This window comes from Podarcis liolepis, assembly GCF_965112155.1.
Source record: "Podarcis liolepis genome assembly, chromosome: 6".
NCBI classification, from domain to species: Eukaryota; Metazoa; Chordata; class Lepidosauria; order Squamata; family Lacertidae; genus Podarcis; species Podarcis liolepis.
In genome coordinates this window covers 97,634,340-97,658,522 of record NC_139559.1, presented here as the reverse complement: position 1 = coordinate 97,658,522, position 24,183 = coordinate 97,634,340, and the positions used below count along the sequence as shown (strand labels likewise).

The following is a 24,183-nucleotide window of genomic DNA, read 5'->3' as shown; positions in this document are numbered from 1 at the left end:
TCACCACCAGTGAAGGTTAGGGAGGGCGGTGGACCTTTCGACCCAAACCACTGCTTAACCACACACAGTGTGCTGGAAATAATTTGAAGTTTCTCTTTTAAAAAGAAGAAGCTATCATTAGACAAATAAAAATAAATACAATATAGAAAAGGCAGGACAAAAAAAATTGGGTTCAACTGCTTGTTTTGATTGAAGCATTATCTAACTATCTTTTTTTTTAAAGTCCTGTTTTATTGTGTTTTTTGTAGTTGTATTGTTAGCCATCTTGGTGGGAAAACAGGACATGCATTTTAAAAACAAATAATAAAGCAGGGTTTTTTGCCACAGTTGTTTTGAGAAAAGGGACAGTGCTTCAGACAAACATTTGACTTGGAGGTATTTACCGTATTTTTCTCTCTATTACACGCAGATTTTTTCTTCTAAAAAGGAAGGGGAAATGTCTGTGCGTGTTATGGAGCGAATGTGGGGGGGGGGTCCCTGGAGCCGATTAGGGGAGCGCAGGAACAAAAATCAGCAAAAATCAATCGTGCGTTGTGTCCGAGAGGGAAACCTGAAAAGAGGAAGTTGCAGCTTTCCTGCATTCTGCCTCAGGGTCTTACTGCCCACCCTCCTCTGTTTCGTTGCTGTGTTTGCTCAAACGGAACAAAGAGCAGGCAAATCCCCTCCCCTCCAGGCAAGCAGAGGGGAAAGCAGAGGTCTTTCCTTCTAGTAATTCCTCTCTGTGCTCCTCGCAGGCAGCCAGAAAGCATGCAGGAGGAGAGAGAAAGCTGGCTTCGGTTTGTGGAAACTTTTGCCTTTCTTTCCTCCCTCCCGTAAAATCCTTCTCCTGCTTTCTTAGCCAGCTGCTTCTCTGCACAACGCTCTCTTGTCCCTTCTGTGTTTTTCCTTCACTCCCCACTTAAAATGTAGTTACAAAGCATGGATCCACATGGATCCTCAGGATCTTTGCATTGGGCCACCCCAAATTCACCATCAGATCACATAGCAGCCTGCCCCCCCAAAATCACACACCCACTGTTGCCTGGGGCTGCAATGGTGCAAAAACGTGGTTAAAAAGCATGGATCCACATGGATCCTCAGGATCTTTGCATTGGGCCACCCCAAATTCACCATCAGATCACATAGCAGCCTGCCCCCCCAAAATCACACACCCACTGTTGCCTGGGGCTGCAATGGTGCAAAAACGTGGTTAAAAAGCATGGATCCACATGGATCCTCAGGATCTTTGCATTGGGCCACCCCAAATTCACCATCAGATCACATAGCAGCCTGCCCCCCCAAAATCACACACCCACTGTTGCCTGGGGCTGCAATGGTGCAAAAACGTGGTTAAAAAGCATGGATCCACATGGATCCTCAGGATCTTTGCATTGGGCCACCCCAAATTCACCATCAGATCACATAGCAGCCTGCCCCCCCAAAATCACACACCCACTGTTGCCTGGGGCTGCAATGGTGCAAAAACGTGGTTAAAAAGCATGGATCCACATGGATCCTCAGGATCTTTGCATTGGGCCACCCCAAATTCACCATCAGATCACATAGCAGCCTGCCCCCCCAAAATCACACACCCACTGTTGCCTGGGGCTGCAATGGTGCAAAAATGTGGTTAAAAAGCATGGATCCACATGGATCCTCAGGATCTTTGCATTGAGCTACCCCAAATTCACCATCAGATCACATGTCTGTGGCCACAGCATGAAGCACAAAAATGATACATCCACTGTTTCATTCAGAATTTTTTTCCTTGTTTTCCTCCTCTAAAAACTACGTGCGTGTTATGGTCAGGTGCGTGTTATAGAGCGAAAAATACGGTAAATAATCCTGGTGTTCCCTCCTCTCCCCATATAACCCCCCACTCAGTTTTTTTGTCTGTAGCTTGTACTACAGGCTGCTCCCAGCATTCCCAATCAACTCAACATGGCAGAAGGCTCTGGTACTCCCCAACACAGAGACCGGAAGAGGATCAGCTGCTTCCTCCCCTCAGGTTTTTGCACTTGCCTTGGACCTGATATGCCCATACAGATGGCTCAGAGGAGGACAGACTTCCTGGGGGACTGGACAGTTTCAGACTGGAAGTGAGAGGGCAGATAAAACATGTGATTATGCAACAAACCAGTGGATCAGGAAGACGCTGAACTATGATTATTACAAGAGGAACTTGCAGCAAAATATGACAAATGTTCCTGTTCAGGTTTCTGGTCACTCCGTTCAATTCCACCTCCCCCTTGGTTTTCCTTTATAGCCCCCACTGCCAGCCCCCCATGTCTACAGAGCAGAGGGCTTGATTTACAAAGCGAGAACGGAGGATTCTATAACATGCATGGCTCATGAAACCCAGAGTTGAAGACAAGCTACAGCTTGTATGGGAATCTGCGGCCCTCCAGATGTCTGGACAACAACTCCCATCATCCCTGACCACTACTGACCAAACGGCAGGGGCTCATATACCAACACTTGAGTCTGGTGCGACCTGTAGAGGCAGATTTAGAGCAGCGTAACCGGTTCCACAAAAGTGTGGGCACCAAGCCTAGGGCATCGCAACTAGGACATAGGTTGGATCCACACTGACCTATTTAACGTTATTGTCCCCTGTTAGAACAATATTAGATAGGTCATTCTAAAACGTCACAGGGCATACTTGTTAATTAAAACAGTTTTTTACTTTGGTCTTTTTTGTCAAATGTACGTAATACCTGGCCACCCCATTTTCCAAAACACGGCAGTACAGTGGTGCCTCGCAAGACAAAATTAATTCGTTCCGCAAGTTTTTTCTTCTTGCGAGTTTTTCGTCTTGCGATGCACGGTTTCCCATAGGAATGCATTGAAAATCAATTAATGCGTTCCTAGGGAAACCGCTTGCCAGGCTGGCGGTGCGGAGAAGGGCTTTTCTCCCCACCGCAAGCCTTCAGGACAGGTATGGGAACAGAGGGGAAGGCGCGCAGCGCTTTCCCTCTGTTCCCAGGGCTTGCGTGGGAGGAGGGTTTTTCCTCCCCACCGCCAACATTCAGAACAGCATTCTGAATGTTGGCGGTGGGAAGGAAAACCCTCCTCCCACCCCAAGTCTTCAGGAAAGCCATCCGAAGCTGGGCGGCGGGAGGAGGCTTCCCCCCCCCCCCGCATCGGAGCTTCGTTCCGATGCCCGGCGGCGGGAGAAGGCTTCCCCCCCCCCGCCCGGCATCGGAGCTTCGTTCCGATGCCGGGTGGCGGGAGGAGGTCCGAGGACAGTGGGGAAGACGCGCTGCGCTTCCCCGCTGTCCCGGAGATTTCCCTATGGGCCCATAGGGAAATTCGTTTTGCGAAGCGCCTCCAAAACGGAAAACCCTTTCGTCTAGCGGGTTTTCCGTCTTGCGAGGCGTTCGTCTTGCAGGGTACCACTGTATTTCTTTCCCTGATGCTGGTTGCTGGTTGCTCTGCTCTGCCCTCTGGTGTCACATTTTAATGCTTCCTCCCTCCCTCTGTGTCTTTTGCTATCTGCCCCTTCAATACCACTGGAGGGGAGTCGGTGTTAGAATGCAGGGGGGTAATGGTAAAACACCACATAGGGGCATATGAGCAGGGTTCCACCAATATATCAGCATAAAGCAATTAAAAATTAAGCAATAAAAAGACAAGGTAATAACGCATTGTGAACGTAAAAAGTAGAATGTCATGTGCCCATCTACGTTATCAAAACCATTCCCTAACCCTTCCTTAACGTTAAAAACCATGAGTGTAGATCCGCCCACAGTGAATACAGCAGAACAGGTGGCAAGAGATGAGGGGTACCAGATTTTGGCCTCACACAGGGTGCTGCTGAAATCTGAAAGCCCCAAGTCCATCCCTGCCATTTGGAGGGCCCCAGGCTTGGCCGGAAGCTCAGAGGAGCTTTCCATAGGAAGGGGAATTTTCTCACAAGTGTCACTTAAACATGCCATTCCCCCAGGTATACTGTTGAATAGGGGAGCTTTACATATTTGTAGCATGTGATTTACCTGAACACATAAACTGGCCTTGTGCTGCTACTGAGGGTAAAAACAAGCACACACACCCCGTCTGAAAACTGCTTGTGCCTCTTGAGGAGGCCTGCTCCACCATTTCAGAACCATGGCTCCAAGCCAATCTCATTATCGTTCAATATTTCATGTTCTCTTAATGGGGTTTCAGTGGGATTAGCAATGCTGAAACACAGCCCACTCTGTTCTATAAGGCAGGCTTTAATTGTCTTCTGACTTGATCTGCCTCCTGGTCACTGAGTTGTATGTCCTCCTGGTAAGATCTGATCTTGGCTGACACTGATGAGGCGATTAGGCTCTTTACTTCTTAGTAGCAAGTTCGATGTTTTAATGATTAGGAATCATTCTGAACCAAATGGATTTCACTGCTCCTTTTGAGATTTTTCAATGTCCTTTAATTAGAGCAGGGGGCGGCAACCTAAGGCCACTGGGCCACAATCGGCCCATGGGGGTCGTTTAACCAGCCCACGAGCCACCCCCGAACCAAGCCGCCCACTCGGTGAGTCCCTGTGTGCTGTGCTAAACTGTCACAGCGTGGCACGGGGACTCACTTCTGCGGCACTGGAAATTACGTCTGCGCAGACACCAGAAATCGCGGGCGCACATGCCAGAAATCACAGACGCCAGAAATGCACGCACGCGATCCGGCCCACGGAGGGATCTCCGCTGGAGTGAACCGACCCAGGCGAGGTAAACCTTGCCGACCCCGGAATTAGAGAATCTAGCCACCCAACCACAGTGAAAACAATGTTTAAAATTCTTATTTCCCTGTTAGCAAAACTGCTCTCTTCCGCAACTTTCCCAGCTTCTAATGAAAGCCGCACTTGTCCCAACGTATAAGTTAAATGGTTTTCATGCTTTTTCTTTAGGAAATATTTAATGGAGGGGACCCAAACTTCAAATTTGCTTCAGGGGCTTTGATTCTCTCCATCATGGATGTAGATTTTGATCTCAGTTTATCGAATCAGCACTGTTTCCCAGTTAAATTACAGCCTTGGGTAGGAGCTTAGATGAGGACAGTTTTAAATTATCGCACTGCTTTCCCATGAGTTCAGAGGATTGCGTGCAATTTTTCGATAGTGTCAACTCACATCATTTAGGGGCAAAATTTGAAGAAATATATGAGGTGGACCCTAACATGAGGCAAGATTGCCTCAGGCAGTGGATTTGGGTGCTAGTGCAATCAGTAAAGCAGAACAGACAGTCCTATATAACCCATGGGGGTGTATTTCACTGTGGGTATATTTCACCTCTTCACAAGCTCTCTTTAAAGGAGATGATTTCAGGACCCCTCCAGACTGGGGTTTTTTTGCAGGTGCATTCTGCAACATACCCTTGGCACAATAAGAGTGTGTTTGTTGTGGATTTATACTGGGTGGGCTGTCCACACGTCATTCCACTGTGTTAGTTATTCTCCAGTGATTCCCCAATGGTATCACATTATTGCCATCTGGAGAGGAGCTCTTGCACAACACCAACCCCACCCCGCTCTGGAACATTTGTTATTTGGAAAGTTACAGGAATTCATCAAGACATGATGTAGAGGAGCATTCCATCACATGGGTCATCGGTAGTCACAGATTCCCCACCTGAGTGAGAGCTAAGCCTTGGACACACCAAAATGTAATGGAATATTGGAAGAGTTGGATGGAATACTGGGAACTGGCATTTATATAGGAGAGGAGATGGGATGCTCCAACCTCTGTCGTGCAGTCTGATTTACAGATTAGAGAGCACGGTGGAAAACCTTTCATTTCATACCAATAATACATTGCTGGTGAAAATATTTAAGGAGCCAGATCCTGTTCCCACAGGAGTAATGGCTAAAAACTTGCTGCACTGCTAAATCCTGCCCTCAGTCGTCCAATTAATCTTGCTCAGGGATGCCCTGATTAAATGAAGATGTCCTGTAAACCACAACAGGTAATAATTTTCATGTTGAAATTAATTGCACTGAAGAATTATTTCCCGCTATTACAGTCCATATATAATATTGGCCTGTCATGTGCTTCTGAGCTATGCTATGATGAATTTATTTGTGCAGCTTCTTAGGGTAATAAAGACCTTAACATTTCCAGCAAAGCAATGGGGAAAAACCCAAAATGGCTGTCCTTCAAATGATGTCAAACAGACATGACATGATGATTGTCCTTATACATTCTGGGGGCTTTGGAGAAATACCCCCATTGTTCTGCCCAGACACTGAGGTCCAGCACCAAGGGCCTTCTGGCGGTTCCCTCACTGCAAGAAGCCAAATTACAGGGAACCAGGCAGAGGGCCTTCTCGGTAGTGGTGCCCTCCCTGTGGAACGCCCTCCCACCAGATGTCAAAGAGAAAAACAACTACCAGACTTTTAGAAGACCTCTGAAGGCAGCCCTGTTTAGGGAAGCTTTTAATGTTTGACAGACCATTGTAGTTTAATATTTTGTTGGGAGCCGCCCAGAGTGGCTGGGGAAACCCAGCCAGATGGGCAGGGTAGAAATAATAAATTATTATTATACCCAGGTGTTCCAGCCAAGGTGGCCAAATGCAAAAGAGGAAATGGCTTCTGCACCTCTAGCAATTGTGCAGAAGAGGGAATTTAAGTGTACTTTGACACGATCAAATTCCACACAACCATTATAGGTGCAGAAGTCATGCCCTCTTTTGCAACTGGGCATCTTTGTTCCATGCCACACCCAAGCACCTAATTGCCAAGCAAATGATCCTTCCTCATCTATCTCATTGGCTTTAGGACAGGGGTGGGGAACCCTAGGCAACCCCTCACTGATCCTGCAACATGCCCCAAGTGTTTTTGCCTGCCTGGAACATGTCCTTAAACTCTGATACAGTGGTGCCCCGCAAGACGAAATTAATTCGTTCCGCAATTTTTGTCGTCTAGCGAATTTTTCGTCTTGCGAATCACGAAATCCCATAGGAATGCATTGAAAATCAATTAATGCGTTCCTATGGTCAAAAAAAAGTCCAAACAAAGCCAAATTTGGTACAACAACAGTTTATTAACTGCTCTTTAAAGTCACACATACTGTAAAGAGCAGTTCAAAAATTTAAGGGAAAATAAATTAACTTTATAAACAAAACATGTCTTTGTTTTTAGACAAAGAAAAAAAGTCGCGAGACGTTTTCGTCTTGCGAAGCAAGCCCATAGGGAAATTCGTCTTGCGAGGCAAATCGAAAACGGAAAAACCTTTCGTCTAGCGAGTTTTTTGTCTTGCGAGGCATTCGTCTTGCGAGGTACCACTGTAATGCCTTTTCTTTATCTGGATGGAAGAGAGAGAAAGCAGTGTGTGTGTGTGTGTGTGTGTGTGTGTGTGTGTGTGTAAACTACTCTGCTGTATAAATTCATACCCATTGCTCCACCCACCCCGCTTTGGCTGTGGCCCCACTTATTATAAACATGTGGCATCTGGAAGGTTATGCAGAAAGAAATGTGGCCTTTGGGATGAAAATATTTCCCCACCTCAGCTTTAGTGTTTGGGGGTGATCTTCATTCCCTCATTCCTTCAGGTGTGAACCCCAAGTCATCGCCCCTTGTTTCACCTTTTTTCTGAGTGAAGTCTTCAGAGTCTGACAGCTTGCAGTAAGGATGCAACTCTCAGCTGGACCACCGCTTCTCTGAGCAGTTGCCGTCATACGAGAACATCTCCACACTACACATCCGAACCAGTTTCCAAGCCTGTTTAAGAGCAACAGCTTCCAGCCAAGGAACTTCAAGAGTATTTATTCCACGCAAAGGGAATTTCAACGAATGCAGTTTTTTCCCACCCCTGCAGGACAAATTGCATTTGCTGAAATTCACTGTGCTAGACAACTATTAAAGGTATAATAATTCAACGCCATGTGCATATGGGTCAATATTTCCCCACTGATATGATATCCATGAAAAGGTTTTGGGTTGTAACCAGCAAAATCATCACACAATCATGTAACTGCTGATGATTTTGCAATTTTTGAAATGTAAATTGCTTCTTTCTGTTCGGTTTTGCATTTACTGTATTTTTGTATTAAACATACTCCCAAAATAAGGTAACAGTTGAGTTGGCCATGTGTTACACTTGATGAATTGGAAAGACCTGGAAATAGCTTTAGCAGGGATGGTAGCTTTGATTTTGACTCACTACTCAAGCCACATGGCACACAGCACATGAGAGGTCAAGAGCTAACCCCGGCCCAGGAAGTTCTCCTTGTGATTGACTGATAAAATCCTTATAAGCACCAGATGTTAGCTGCTGATTGCTTCTAATATATTGAGAGTAGATTTACTTATTTGACCCTGGAGTGGCATGGCTTCTGTAAGAGATTTTGGAAGCAGGGAACAAATTACTTGGTGTGGGAAAGCACTTCATTCATCTGTAACAAGGACTCACAGTGGTAGATCCACAGAGGTAGCATTTTTGCAATCAGCTTCCAAATTTGTGTTAGAAAGAGGCACTAAACCTGTAACTAACCAGTGCTAAATGCATACAATATGTACTCTTTATGAGGACTTCAAAATAGTAAGATGGAAAAGTGAGAAGGAGAAACTGACTGATTTGTCCATCCTTAACTGGAAGGAGGGAAAGAGAAGTGATCTGACAGAGGTGTTCAAGGGGGGGGGGGTTTCCAGGCAGAAAGAGGAGCAAGGGAGAAGGAAACCTCTGGGTGATGGGGGTTGATCAAGACTGGGAGAAATAAATGTCATGGGCCAAAATAGAGCAGGATAGGATCGCAGAGAGATAAAGGACGCAAGGCCATGGAGAGGGGAGCTTGGAAAGGAAAGAAGGATTATGTGCTTGCTATATAAGAAAACATGAATATATTGTAGGCATATAAAGAAGGAAGTCATGGGATAAATTATTTTGGTAGCAGAGAACTATGGTGTTTCCAGGTGACCCATTTATTTGAACATTCATTTGTTTGCAGGGAGGTGAAGACAATTGGCTATTTATCTCAAAAGCCATCTTTGAGAATTCCTGGAGAACAGGCGAAGTCCCGGCAGACTGGAGGAGGGCAAATGTTGTCCCTATTTTCAAAAAGGGGAAAAGAGAGGACCCAAATAATTATCACCCAGTCAGTCTGACATCAATACCAGGGAAGATTCTGGAGCAGATCATTAAGCAAACAGTCTGTGAGCACCTAGAAAGGAATGCTGTGATCACCAATAGTCAGCATGGATTTCTGAAAAATAAGTCATGTCAGACTAACCTGATCTTGTTTTTTGACAGAATTACAAGCCTGGTAGATGAAGGGAACACAGTGGATGTAGCCTACCTTGATTTCAGCAAGGCATTTGACAAGGTGCCCCATGATATTTTTGTAAAGAAGCTGGTAAAATGCGGTCTTGACTATGCTACCACTCAGTGGATTTGTAACTGGCTGACTGACTGAACCCAAAGGGTGCTCATCAATGGTTCCTCTTCATCCTGGAGAAGAGTGACTAGTGGGGTGCCACAGGGTTCTGTCTTGGGCCCGGTCTTATTCAACATCTTTATCAGCGACTTGGATGATGGACTCCAGGGCATCCTGATCAAATTTGCAGATGACACCAAACTGGGAGATGGTGGCTAACACCCCAGAGGACAGGATCACACTTCAAAACGACCTTGACAGATTAGAGAACTGGGCCAAAACAAACAAGATGAACTTTAACAGGGAGAAATGTAAAGTATTGCACTTGGGCAAAAAAAATGAGAGGCACAAATACAAGATGGGTGACACCTGGCTTGAGAGCAGTACATGTGAAAAGGATCTAGGAGTCTTGGTTGACCACAAACTTGACATGAGCCAACAGTGTGACGCGGCAGCTAAAAAAGCCAATGCAATTCTGGGCTGCATCAATAGGAGTATAGCATCTAGATCAAGGGAAGTAATAGTGCCACTGTATTCTGCTCTGGTCAGACCACACCTGGAGTACTGTGTCCAGTTCTGGGCACCACAGTTCAAGAAGGACACGGACAAACTGGAACGTGTCCAGAGGAGGGCAACCAAAATGGTCAAAGGCCTGGAAACGATGCCTTATGAAGAACGGCTAAGGGAGCTGGGCATGTTTAGCCTGGAGAAGAGGAGGTTAAGGGGTGATATGATAGCCATGTTCAAATATATAAAAGGATGTCACATAGAAGAGGGAGAAAGGTTGTTTTCTGCTGCTCCAGAGAAGCGGACACGGAGCAATGGATCCAAACTACAAGAAAGAAGATTCCACCTAAACATTAGGAAGAACTTCCTGACAGTAAGAGCTGTTTGACAGTGGAATTTGCTGCCAAGGAGTGTGGTGGAGTCTCCTACTTTGGAGGTCTTTAAGCAGAGGCTTGACAACCATATGTCAGGAGTGCTCTGATGGTGTTTCCTGCTTGGCAGGGGGTTGGACTCGATGGCCCTTGTGGTCTCTTCCAACTCTAGGATTCTATGATTCTATGAGCATTCATTCCAATTTGTTTGCAGACAGGCTAGATGAATTTTTGCCAAAACAAGTGCTGTCTCATATGTTCCAACACATTTCTCCCTCACTTTCTTCATTGCAAGAAGCCTGGTCTTTTGGGGAAGTGGGTTTATTGCGCAAGACCTTGCAATCAACTATTAATTGTGCAACCTGAATTTTGCATGCAGAAGGTCCCAAGCTCAGTTCCCAGCATCCCCCAGTAAGGCTGGGAGGGACCCTTGTCTGAAATCCTGGTTTAGATCGACCAATGGTCTGTCTGGGCACTATATGTTCTATGTGATATCCGAGATTTTCTCCATCAAAGGAGGCAAATCAGTGACAAAATAACTTACTGACTCCTACGGAAAAGGTCTTATGCAAATCCCAGCTGGTTTCCGTTTTGGAAATGTGTTTGATTTTTCTTGAGCATAAAAGTATGCAGAAATAGTAAATGCAAAACACACACACACTGCGTTCATCTTACCACCCTTCTGGCAGTCTTTTCTGCTTAACATAAAAAGCCCATGTGTGCAACTGAAAGAGGGCAGAATTATTGCGTCTTGTCCCCCAAGAGGCTCTGGCTTGCATCGCAGCCAATCTCTTGGTTTTTAAATGATGTCAGCAACTTTGCTGCTTTTTAAATTAGAAAAGAAAAAGAAATCCTAGCAGAGTACCCATCTTTCTGTGTCCTGATTTTCCTTTTGAAGTATTCTGCTTGAAAATCCTGGTGATGCTTAAAGGGAAAAAAATTCTGAGAGAGATCCAAGGGGAGACCGTAACCATAAACCAGGATTCAGATAACACTAAAGCAAACCTTGGTTTAGCTGCTACACCACTCTGAGCTAAAAAGACCAGAGAGGAAGAGTGTAAGTGCAAGAATATTTGAGCCACCCTGGTAAACCATGGTTTGGCTGGTCGTTGTTTTTGCCAAGAAGAATGGAGAGAGATGGAGATTTTAAGAATTACAGGCTCTGGTAATATACAGAAGCTTGTAATTAAAAATTGAATTTCTTCTAATGGGAAGAGGTAATGATATAAAGTGCAGCTCTTAAAGAAGACTTTGCATGTATTTGTAGGTAGCAGGGCTTCAGTCAGAAGCATAGTATTAGCCTGCTTAAGATGTTGAGCAATTTCAGAACGAAGCATAATTCTGCACAGAAAGAGTAATCACACATCTTTGCAGGGTTTTTCTGCATTATCCATCCTTCAGCTGCAACAGAGCACTGGGCCTGGGCACCTTTAGCAGCGGGGTAAGAAAGGGGGTGTTCAGCAAGGGAAGCCTTCATGCAAATGATCTCTGCTGAAAATTCCCTCTACAACTGAGGTTGCCACTGGAACACGACCTCTTAACTAGGCCTGGGTTTCTGAGGTACTACACAAGCACAAGAGTAAGTATGGCTTCCTGAGAAGCAAAGCTTTCCATTTTTTAATTTTTTATTTTTGAGAGAGAGAGAGAGAAAGAGAGAGAGAGAGAGAGAGAGAGAGAGAGAGAGAGAGGGAGGGAGAACACGCAAACAAGGCTCAGTCCTGGTACTTACCTGGAAGTCCTATTGAATTCACTGGAACTTACTTGTGAGCAAACACACTGAGGACTGCATTGCAAGTTATTCACCCCTGTAGTTACCAAGAGATGCATGAAATCACATGACCTGGCCATGTTTACTGAAAGTTGGCGGGATAACTGAGTAAGATCATGCCTGGCTGGGAACAGAGAGCTTCAGTGCTGCCGCACAACTCCCTGTGCCTCCCTTCCAATGAGGAGCAGACCCAGGATTAATGAGACAGTTTTGTAAACACTGCAGAATGCATTTATGTGAAATAGGAGATATTATGCAAATGCGCTTGTGCATAATTTATACAGGTTAAAGAATTAAGTTTTTCTTGGTACAGAAATGTTGTTTTCTTTTCTTAGGGCAGAGTGCAAAGAATATTGTTTTTATTTTACAGTTGACCTCCATCAGTTGGGGATTGTGGCTACTGGGACTGGTAGGGCAGCAGGAAGGGAGGTCAACAGTAGGGGGAGCTGGAGCCAATGACAGAGGCATTTGCTTCTTTGTAAGTAAGGAGGGAAGCAGGTGGGGGCTGGCTGATGGCAGTCTCAAGTTGGTGGGGCAATGCCCCATTTGCTGATTTTGATCAGCCTCCACTGCAAAGCATACTGTCCACGTTCCACAACAATGGGCTGCGTATATCTTCAGCAGAATCTTGGACTGTGCCACCTGAGGCTATAGATTGGGAGGGGGGAGGGGCTGGCATGCCTTAACACTCTCCCATACAAAGTAAAAACAAAACACAAAACAAGACGACTAGCACCAGAAGAAGTCATCCCTGCTTTTTCTATAATGAGCTACTTTTCTTTGTGCAGGAAGTTTTGTTTTTGCTTGTGGGGTGTAACCATGTAATACTCTGTCTAAACAGGAAATATTGTCAATCTTAACATTTACAGTATTGCCCTTTAAAAAAATATTACCGTTGGTTTCTTTGAATATGTAAATGAAACAGAAAGATAGGATTACTTTTTGAATGCTAAGGTTAGAGACAATATTTCACAGAATGCAATAAAGACTGCTAAATAAATATTTAACCATATGTACATTTTTTTCAAAGATCCTCTGAAATAGCTAGTGGCAGAGTTTAATCCCCTTGTTGACACTTGCAAAGATGATAAAAATTTGGGATGTGGATTTAAAAAAAAAAAAACCACTGGAAAAATTGCAAAGCATATGGATGTTAAATTTACATTGCCATCCATATACTTTATGGTAGCTCTCTGAACTAGAAGTTTTTTGTTTTGTTTTGTTTTGCTGCGGCAATTGCAATGTATAATTCTCTTGAAGTTTTAGAAAAACAATATGACTGAGGGGGATGGGATAATGATTTGTAATTTTTATAGACCTCTATTCCCAACTCTGTTAATTGGAGATTCCTCATCTCCCTACATTTCCATCCTCCTTTAGGGACAAAACAAGTCTGATTCCCTCCCACCCACCCCAAACCAAATTAAAGCTCACTTGGTAATTTATGCAAGCTGATCTATTTGCACTATTTACCTCACTTACATAATTTGGATTTTTGGGTTGCAGAGTTCAGATTTATTTACTGCTTGCAAACTTGAGCTTCTGGCAGAGTCAGTGCCAAAGACCCACAACTCAGGAGGATTCCCACTGAGAACAAGCCCCGGACAATGGCACCCTGCATTGTCACCTGTCTTTTGCTCTGGCCCAGAGGTGATGGGCAAGCAAGCAATGAAGGAGGTACCCGCTGCCCGCCCACTCTTTGCCTCTGCCAGGCAAGAAGGCAGTAACAGAGAGATGAAGCAGAGGAGCAGCAGCAGCAGCTGGCAACCATGGCAGCAATGGAGTAGACTCACTAGGGGACCACTGAGGGTGCCTTTCTCAAGAGCCCCCCCCCCCAAACCCTCCAGAAGCCAGCACTGGTTTCTGGCCTTGTGAAGTGTGCTCTTGTGGAATTCCACCATCATTTGCAGTGCTTGGCAATTCAGGTATCAACAGAACAGCCCTGGCTGGAAGAACTAAATGCAGGCTTGTAAATAGCCGCTGGGCTGGTGGTCTCCTGTGGCCAGCTTTGTTGCCAGGCGACCGAAAAGCAATGCATTACAAGAAACAAACTCTTTTCCTTTAGGCTACATTTCACTATATATGCAATCCAATATATACTTACTTGGGAGTAAGACCTGTTTAGCTTGAATGGGGTTTACATCCGAGTAAATATGCATAGGCTCGCACTATTATTTAGTCATACATAGGCAGGCTGGCAAGCAATTTACTTATTTTTTGTGTCTTAATAACTTGGTGCTCTTATTTGCAAATCGGTCGGAAATAATCTGTCATCGGCTCTATGGTCTGAACGAGGCTGAGGAAGCACCGACCTCTTTGCAATGAGAGGATGAAACTCCCCCCTAGTGTGAAGGACAAAGAGTCTACACTGCATTTACCTCTGCCAGAAAGCAGCTATCTCAGATTACAGTATATACACGCAGCTCCTTTTTATATTTATTATATTATATAAAAAACAACTCTAGGCTGACAGAAAAGATGATTAATTTGAAGGTAAAGCAATTTTCCTCCCAGTGCTAGGCTGACAGAGTAGGGTCAGGAAATAGGTAAACTGTTCTGTTTCACTGGACCATCTTTCCGTATGAAATGCTGCAAGCTTTCGAGCTTACACAACTTTCATCTAGGCATACAGAGTAAACAGCACAGTCTGTTGTAGATTCAGATGGATAGCTGCTGGCTTAATCTGCCATTCAAAAAACAAAGGAAGTCTTCAGCTTGGCTATTTGGGGGTAGGGAAGCAGACTGGAAAGACATTGATGGAGCACACAGATATATATATATATATATATATATATATATATATATATATATATATATATATATATATATACACACATATATACACAGTCACGGAAATTGAAACCTTGTCTAGAAGAAAGGGCTAGAATGGCTATTTTATTTTCAGTAAGGGCGACTGCATGTGCAGTTTTCCAGAGGACAGTCCTGTCCTGTCCAAATCCAGTTTAAAGATAAAGTGCCAAAAGATGGGGGGAGCAAGAGGGGGCATTGAAATTCCCTGTTAACCCCAGTTAGCATCTGAACAATTGATCTTACAATCATCATGGCCAACTCTCAGCATCTCCAGCCTGGGAATATTTCCTCTCTGAAGCCCCAAAGAGCCCCTGCTGGCCAGGACAGACAATACGGAGTAGCTGGACCCAGTGGCCTGACTCAGGCAGCATAAGGCAGCTTCCTATGCCAACAGAACCTGGCAGCTCGCCACTGGGGAGGCAGGGCAGGGATCTTTGCGTCCCCCCAAAAGCACCCCCCTGCAAGAATAGTTCTTGACCACTGCTTATGGTGGCATCGCTCCATACTGGTATTTCTTTCTCAGTGCTGTCTGCTCTTGTTTGTTTTTGTTTTTCACTTTGCATTCAAACGAGAGAGAATACATGAAGCTGAACAGCTGCCACAAAATGTGACCAGTTGGCTAAACCTGATAATCACATAGCAAGGTCATTCTAAAACAGGGGTGGAAAAGCTACCACCCTACAGATGCTGCTGCACTGCAATCCCCATCAGCCTCAGGTACCATGGGCGATGATGGGAACTGCAGTCCAACAATATCTGGAGGGACAGACATACCGTATCCCTGATCTGAAAGAATCTTGCTGTGCAGCTCCTCAGTCAAGTCAGGATCGTGTGACTTGATGAACCATCAGGGACCTCAGTTCCTGTATACAACTTCTGTTCCAACCTATACTTCTCATTTGAAGCAACTTGTCCATCAAAATGCTTCACCTTGCCTACGTTCCTGCCTTGGTTCTTATATGGCCAGCCATTACCTGACCACCACCCCATCTTCTGATCTTACCTCTTCCTCCTCCATCCCTTGGTCCTTGTTTACCTGATCCTGTGCCTGACCTCCAGCCTATTTCACCTTTGACTATCCTGCTAGAGTAAGATCCTGGCTGCAGCCTGCCAGAAAGTTTTCCTTCTCCTTTCCCTCACCCCTATAATGGTTAGAAAAGCAGCTTGCAAGTGCCTCTGGTCTCAGCCCACTTCACCCCAAATAAACACCACCAGACAGGGAGCTTTGACTATGTCCAGCACTGCCATGCTTCCATTGGAATCACACCCAAGGACATCTTTGGAGAGCAGCCCCAGGTGCCAGACCCGACAGATGCAAAGCATCTACTCTACCACATCTGATGCTTGGCATGGACAGGATCCTGGGTTCTATGCTAGGACTTCCAGTCTCCCTATCTGCCTGAGACCACAGGGTGCCCTTCCAGTCCACAATACTAGACTATACTGCTAGACTATGCTGACTAGCCATTGAGTTATTTAATTTACACCCTGTCTTTTGACCCAGGCCGGTCTTCATGCCAGCTCACAATCAGACACCATACGATACAATAAAACCAGTTTCAACCACAACACTCAATCTAAAACAAAATAAAATCACTTTTAATCGCAGCAGAATACAGCAGTGGGAACAGCACACACATCAATTGTAAACTGATTCATCTGGCAGTCACAGTCATCAAAGGCTGGTTCAGGAATCCATGTTCATCCCTTGATGACTGTATCATTGAGCAACAACTAGCCCATATAGATCTAATACCACAAACAGAGCATTTGATTCACTTGGCATTGCCTCTAAATACAGTGCCTTTTGGTGGAGGCAATTCGGTCAGCTGCTGGTCATGTAGTCGCTTATTTATTTAAGCAGATTGATACCTTGCTCCCCTACTGTAGAAGCATAGAGTATACATCTGCATAAATGAAAAAGTGGAATGCTTTACAGGTTTCCTCTGAAACAGAACGTATTAAGTTGTGGTTGTTAATATTACTATAGTATTACTTTTATTTTATACACTGCCTATATTCAAAAATGGCTTCAAAATAGTTTACAAATATAAAATCAATACATAATTAAAATACACAATAAGAAATCCATTGGGCATTAAAACATCCTTAACACTTGGGGGGCATTATTGTTTGTGTTTGTTACTGTGTTACATATTTTTGTATTTTTATACTGTTAACCTCCCTGTGATATACTATACAAATTCAATTAGTAAGTAAAATATACAATAAAGCAAACAATAAAAAGCATAACAAAACAGGTAAAAAAACCTTCTAAAACAATAAAATCAGAAGTTCATATCTGGAGAATGCTTGCCTAAAAAGGTATGTTTACAATGGGACTTACTCCCAGTTAGCAGAAATACGACTACAGCTTAAATAATTAAGAATAGAAAAATCAAAATATGAATGTGTGTGAAACAGCCCCAAGTGAATAGTAGTCAAGTGTTGTAACATGAATGCACAAACCAGCTCTTAATGTAATAGTATTGCAGCATGTGATCAGACTGTTCTGCTGCTACAAACTGATTCCACAAGACTGTAAAAATCTAAATGACTTTTCACCATTTCCAGATAAGCACTGAATGAAACAGAATGGGCCAGTGCCGGAGCAGTATTTCTGGTTTCAAATTAAATTCACCTCCAGTTTCTCTTGCAATAGCAGAATAAGATGACATGGGGTGAACCGGCTGTAAGAGGGGAAGGATTATTTAACGTTCAAAACCTGGAACATGGCACAGGGCACTCTGCCAGCACTGGTACTCTTTGGGTAGCAGAGCTGAGCAGGCTATAGTCTCTGTTGACAAGTTTTCACATTTTTGTCCTTGGTGGTGACAACTATGTCTTCAAAATATGCTTTGGGTGGGTCTTTGTTACAGACAAAGCCCCTCCAGAAATTGTTGGGCCAGTCTCTGAAAAATGTTGTTGTGCTAGTTTAATGTTTGGAAGGCATTTAAAAAATAGCATAAATCTGCATTTCTGGGATCAGAACTAATGCTTTTTGGGGATTCAGCAGTATAGGTAGAGATGAGCAACAGAAGCATTTGTCATGGATGCAACCTTGCAATAAAATTATTATTATTATTATTATTATTATTATTATTAATACCCCACCCACTCCAGATGGCTTCCAGCTGAATATAAAACATAATAAAACATCAAATGTTGAAGTTTTACTGAGAGTAGCAGGCCAGGGAAGATACCACAATTGCAGCTACTAGTTATGACAGTAGCCTAACACCATAAAGCACATTTAGCCACAGAGAAGAGGAAAAAACCAGAAGCACAACACACTGAGCAACAACAGCCAGAAGGCTTGTGACACAGCAGCTTCTGAGCAGGAAGAATCTACTTCAGCATCTTTAAAGGTCCACAGTTCCTGGTGTGTATTAAGTTGAAAAAGAAGACTACTTGGTTTGATTACACAGTATGTGTAATGACAAATTCTTACACGCACATTGAAACACAACACACACACACACACACACACACACACACACACACACACACACCCCCTCTACAACCAAGTAATGTAAGCCAGAGTCCATGAAAACACTGTTTACCTTCCTGCCGCAACAGTACCTGTTTATCAACTTGCACTGGTGTGCTTTCGAACTGCTAGATTGGCAGAAGCTGGGACAGAGCAGCAGGATTTGAACCACTGACCTTCCAATCTGCAAGCCCAAGAGGCTCAGTGGTTTAGACCACAGCGCCACCCACGTCTCACGCCATGTCAGTGGAACTTCCTCCCAACCTAGGTGTGGCTGGTTTCTGCCCTGTTTGCTTTTCAAAAGAATTATTTTCCCTTAGGTTAAATGATGAGCTGGTTTTAAATCATGTAACTGTTTATTGGTTTTACTTGGAATGTTGGATTAGGAATTATTTTATGGTTCTCTTCTCAGTGGATCTTTTTTATACCTGCTTTTGTTCTTTATGTTGTTATCGTTTGGTTGTTGGCATCTGTCTGTCTTGAGAGACAATAGCATGCGCCTCGGGGGGTGAAGTCAAACTGCTGTGTTAGAAGCACCGAAGTGACCTCCCTGGGGCGCAAGCCTGGGCAGTGGGTCTGGAGGTCTTGGGCTGCCCAGGCAGCAAGACCCCCTTCTTGGCCTCGCTAATGGGGTCTGGAGGAAAGCAGAGCAAGATGCCTAGCCCCATTTGGCTGCAGGAGTTGCCCTCAGGAAGCACGCAAGGCGCAATCCAGCCCCCTAGGGACTCCACTCCAGATTTCTGTAGCATTTACTCCTGAACCTTTTGTTTTCCCGAAGATAACCCCACAAGGCAGCAGAGGTTTAGGATCAAAGTTTTCCTTCTCCTAGATGGGCTACCTTCTCAGATTGACGAGTCCCATCTGCCCCTATATTAATTGTAAATTATGTGTAATCCTGCATGGTAAGTCAATGTAACTATCCTCCACATGCAGACATTTCCCCCTCTATTGTTAGTTATGCCAATGGTATTACTTATATAGTGCAGGGAACCTTTGACCCACCAGGTGTTGCTGAACTACAACTCCCATCGGCCCTGGCAAGAATGGTATGATGAAAATTGTAGTTCAGCACCATATGGAGAGCCAAAGGTTTCCCCCACCTGCCCTAAGGATCCTACAAAGAGTACATTTTCACAAGAGTGGAAACAACCAAAGGAGACAAGCTAAGAGCGAGGGAATAGCTGCATGGGAAGATGGGGATTGTGAAGTTCACCATAAGTGGGTGGCTCCTGGCTGCTTCCCTGCCACATACACAAATCAAAAGAGGACAAGAATAGAGACAAGGGTCTATTTCCCACATTTTACTTTACAAGCTCGTAGTTCACAATTGTTCTCTCTCCCCACTTCAGCACCCCAAAAGCCACAATATCATGGGTTACAATCAGCTTCCAGCTTAAAATACACATGACATGGCTTTCTGTTGTCTTGGATCTTCAGATGACGGGTGGTATACAAATATAATAAAGTAATCTTTAATGACAGATGTTATTTACTATATGGCTTTTAAAAAGAACCTCAAGCTTGCTGGAGAATTAGGCAGTCCCAAATCTTGAGCTAGGAAAGGGTGGAAGAGGTAAAATTGGCTCCTGAGATATAAAAAGGCAAGTAGGAAAACCATGTGGGATTATATATATATATATATATATATATATATATATATATATATATGAATGATCTGAGGAATTGCCTAGTTGCATCTCAGACATTACGATATGCCATCTCTCCGTTCCCATCCCTGTCTGGTCTTCAGATCTTGCCTAGCCCTGAATTATTTGGGAGTCTTCCCTGGCTTATCTCAGTGAGATAACCCGGCATCCCTCAGCCTGGGTCTAAGTCTGCAGGAACTGCCTTTGGAGACAGATCAGGACTCTGCTGGGAACGAGCAAGTGGGCAATGCAGGCCTCTGTGCAAGAGATCTGGCCTGGGTCTCTCATCCACTTTGCTGACACAGGGGAAATGAAAGGGCTACGCGGACAGGATGTTCCTTCACTTCCTAGGACGCAGGTCCTGGCATTTCACAGCAGTGCCATGTGCTCTTAAAGGGAGCCTATGCAGATGTGAGAAGCTTTGTGAGAGCTCATATTAAATGGAAATAAGAGCATCTGTAAGCCAGCAGGCACCTGGCGGGGGGGAATGACTTCCTGGTTCTCATTATGCGCCATTTTACAATCAGGGAACGTATTATTGCATTCATTCAGATTTATTTCATCTGCATAACAGTATTAGCATATGCTGATGTACAAAGCCAAACTCCTCCTATCTCTGAGCAGTGGCTCTTCTGGAAGCTGCTTTAAATGTTGGGCTGTGTCTTAAATACAACCCTGACCTCACCTTCGCCAAAACTCTGATTGATTTTTTTTGGGGGGGGGGTGGATCACAGAATGTTCCCAGTGTTGTAAACACATGACCAGGCCTTCTCTTGAAAAGAAAGGAGAAGAGTGGTCTTCAGAGCAGGCACAAATCAATTTTTAACATGCACAACATGTGCATTATTTATAATTCTGTGCATTTCCCCCTTCTGGTGTGAACTGGTGGAAAGTCTTCTCCTCTGGCTGCATTGAAAGAGTCTAGTGAATTTCCATCGCATAGGCAGCTTTTTTGAGACTTGAGCTGTATTTACAAACCAAATGAGAAGAGGGTGAATTTTACCACTGTGTGTTTCTATTGTGATTATAGGCACACGTTTTTTCTGAGAAATGAGTTGTTATCGCAATTCCCACTTTGACCTCACTAATTTCTCAATGAGTCAGCTGCTTAGCTTGTGCCAAGCAGGTGCACCTTATCATCAACATCACTCAGTATTTCCAAGGCCGGTCAATCTCTTAACAACAATCTCTCTAGACTTCTAGTGATGGAAAAAGGCTGGTGTTTCCTGTTCTCAGCTGTGAAGTAATTTCAGCACTTGCAGTCATGGACAGCAAACAGCTCTTCACCTTCCTGCCCATGCATACAAACCCCATTTTAAAAAGCCTCTTCTTTTATACACACCTCAAAGACACACATGCAAGATGACACTCACTGACCCTGGTTCTATATGCAAAATAGCTATAATTGATTAGATTCAGCACACCATATCTACACAAATGCTTTTTAAAAGAGGGGAGGCAACACCACACCCACACCCTCATTATCATCCTTTAATTCTCTTTAGTATGGCCTCCAAAACGGAAGCAGCCATTGTGTATACACAGGATTGCCACATACATACAAACACGCATGCAACATCATGCCTCTGTCGATACAGCGACCAACAGCTGACACTCCAGCCTGAGACTAGAGGCAGCCATTGGCATGAAACTCCCTCTTGAGGTTGTGATCCAAGATTTCAGATAGTCTCCCCCAACAAAAACGCATCGTATCTCCTCCTAGTTTGCATACTCCAGTTTAATTCAATGTGGACATGTACAAGAGGGGGCAGGGCCATTTCGCACAGTATGGGGCTGTTCTGTGCGTATGCCAACGATGTGAAGTATATCTCTAAGCATGTAAAGCCTGACTGCAACAAGTACATGTTTACAAACACACACTGTCACTCCAGTAGGCTTTTCAGCGTTCAGCTCTTGCCTGCAGAATGTACATCCCTTGGCAAATCTGGCTCTCTGTATGATTGTACTGGATTCTCTGCCAGCACAGTGGCTAATGGAGGCGCTACCCCACTAAGAGAGGTAACCAGATCAGGAGGAGGAAGCTGGAGATCTCATATCCCGGGCTCTTCATTCACTGATTCAGTGGCAGGTGACTAGGCTGGCATTTCCCAAGGAGCAGAGCTTCCCCATCCGCAAACAACAAGCTCTGCAAACGCCTCCCCTTTTGCTGACACCAAGCGCCCTCCCTTAGCTACCAGGCAAACCTCTCATTCATCCATCCATCCTGCTGCATATCCATCAGCCATCATCTCATCTTCCCCCACCCGCGCCGCCCCACACACCCCACCCTCCTTCTCCCAAGCCTGCTCTCTCCCCCCCCCACCTCCGCTCCCGGCTGCTCCAACCCCCAGAAAACCTCCTCCAGAAGAACCCAGCCGCCAATACACCCCCTCTCTCACGCCCCTTCCTCGGGCAGCTCTGGCACTCCCGGTCTCAAGAGCCCCACATTGTCTCTCTCCTGACGCCGCTACTCAACGCTCCCTAGCCTGTTTCCCACGCGCGCACCCGCAAGCCAAGAAGCCCCTAAGCTTTCCTGCGCCCCCTCCCTGGGATGGCCCCAGGGCGCAAAACAGCCCTCCTGCCCGGCTCGGCAGCAGTTTGGTCCTAGCAAGGAAACCTCTCCTCCTCCTCCTCCAGATCTGCCAAGCCGGGAAAGAGGTCCGGCCAGCCTCCTCCCCCCCCCCCCCCCACTCCTGGACCAGAGCCAGCAAAGCAAGCAACGCCACCCGGGAAGGAAGGCAGGCAGGGGCCCCGCCCGCAAACAGAGCTGGGAGCCCTGGCGAGGGCGCGCAGAGGAAGGACTCACCGAACATCTGGATGTGCCCTTTGGTGATGGGGTTGAAGCTGCCGCAGGCCAGGAGGATAACGTGAGTCTTGGTCGTCTCGGTCATGGTGCCGCCTCGCTCGCTCGCTCTCCTTTCTTGTGCGTCTCAATGGGTCTGCAGAGGGAGCGAAGGAAGGCGGCGCGCTCCCCGACGCAAGCAGCGCCCCTCCCCTCTGCGCTTAACGCCTTGCGCGCCGGGCGGGAGTTGCGCGCTTCCCCAGGCCTCCAGAGGAAGCTAGAGCTCTGGGAGGGGCAGCCCCGCTGCCTGAAGCAGCCCTCTTCACTTGCTTTCTTTTCATAGCAGCATCGAGGTGGAAGGGACCCCGAGGGTCATCTAGTCCAACCCCTGCAACACAGCAATCTCAAGACAGGGTTGCGTGCCGGATTGCCAAATAGGCAGAGTAGGCCTATGGGCCCCAAGCCTTTTCGGGGCCCTGTAACAACGGATCAACATAAAATTGAATTGATCTTGAAATAAAAGTGCTTTCTTAAAATGGTTGGTTGGTAAAATCAAAAACATATTAGGAGATCATTTGCGAGCCCTGCCTCACCCCCACCTCGAGAGTTTGACTGCCTGGGGGCCTCAACAGGGTTTAACCTGGCACTAACGTGGTCCCCATTCTGTTTGAAACCAGACTGCACCCTGCTCAGCTTGGCCAGTGCGCCAGCAGTTTTATTGCTGCACCAATGGCTTGTCAAGTGTCATATTTTAGACACTACAGAAGCCCACAGTTCTAGAGGTGCTGTCTCTCTCTGTGTGTGTATCTTACCTCTAAGATCTAGTGGTGATGGAAGACAAGAGAAGAGGAGATGGCCACGAATTTAAGCCAATCAACAACAACCTTCATTACACTATTGTCGGGTTATACCTCAATCAGGTGATTTGTTCAGGCTGTATCACTTTAAACTGCTGGTGCAGACTCATATTCTTTTAATGTTCTTAACATCAGCAATAATCATCAGCTCAGTTGGCTGGCGTGTGGTGCTCATAATGGCAAGGTTGCAGGTTCAATCTTTGCATGGCTGAATATCCCTGCATTTCAGGGGGTTGGACTAGATGTTCCTCAGGGTCCCTTCCAACTCTACAATTGTATGATTCTATGAAAATCTCTACACATAGAAAACAAGCCTGTCATGGAGATGATGAGATAGGAATGGCTGGTGCTGAATTTTCTTTGTGGAATGAATTCGTTTTTTGTTTTTGGGGGGCAGCATTCTGCCATGCAAATTCTTACCTGTGACACACACACAGGTTCCTCTCCTCAGAGAGTACTAGTCTTAAAATAAGCGCGGGGGGGGGGGATCTTGGATTGGATTCTGAAAGAGGAACTCCTTTGTTTTGCAGATAAGCATTTGAGGCTGAGACAGGGGGAGGGGGGCAGCTAGTGAGTTCACAGCAGAGGGAAGATTTGAACTGGGTACTTCTGCCTCTGCTCAAAAACC

General features: G+C 45.3%; 1 protein-coding gene across 1 annotated transcript in view; it reads right to left on the bottom strand.

Annotated features, from left to right (window-relative positions):
- The window catches only part of NMNAT2 (nicotinamide nucleotide adenylyltransferase 2), a 59,718-nt gene extending 36,844 nt beyond the window's left edge, over positions 1-22,874 (bottom strand). Inside the window, exon 1 of the mRNA XM_083507215.1 lies at positions 22,723-22,874. Coding sequence (XP_083363341.1) covers positions 22,723-22,807 — 85 coding nt within the window. The 5' untranslated portion in view covers positions 22,808-22,874. The remainder of the gene's footprint in view (positions 1-22,722) is intronic.
- Positions 22,875-24,183: the final 1,309 nt, after the last annotated feature.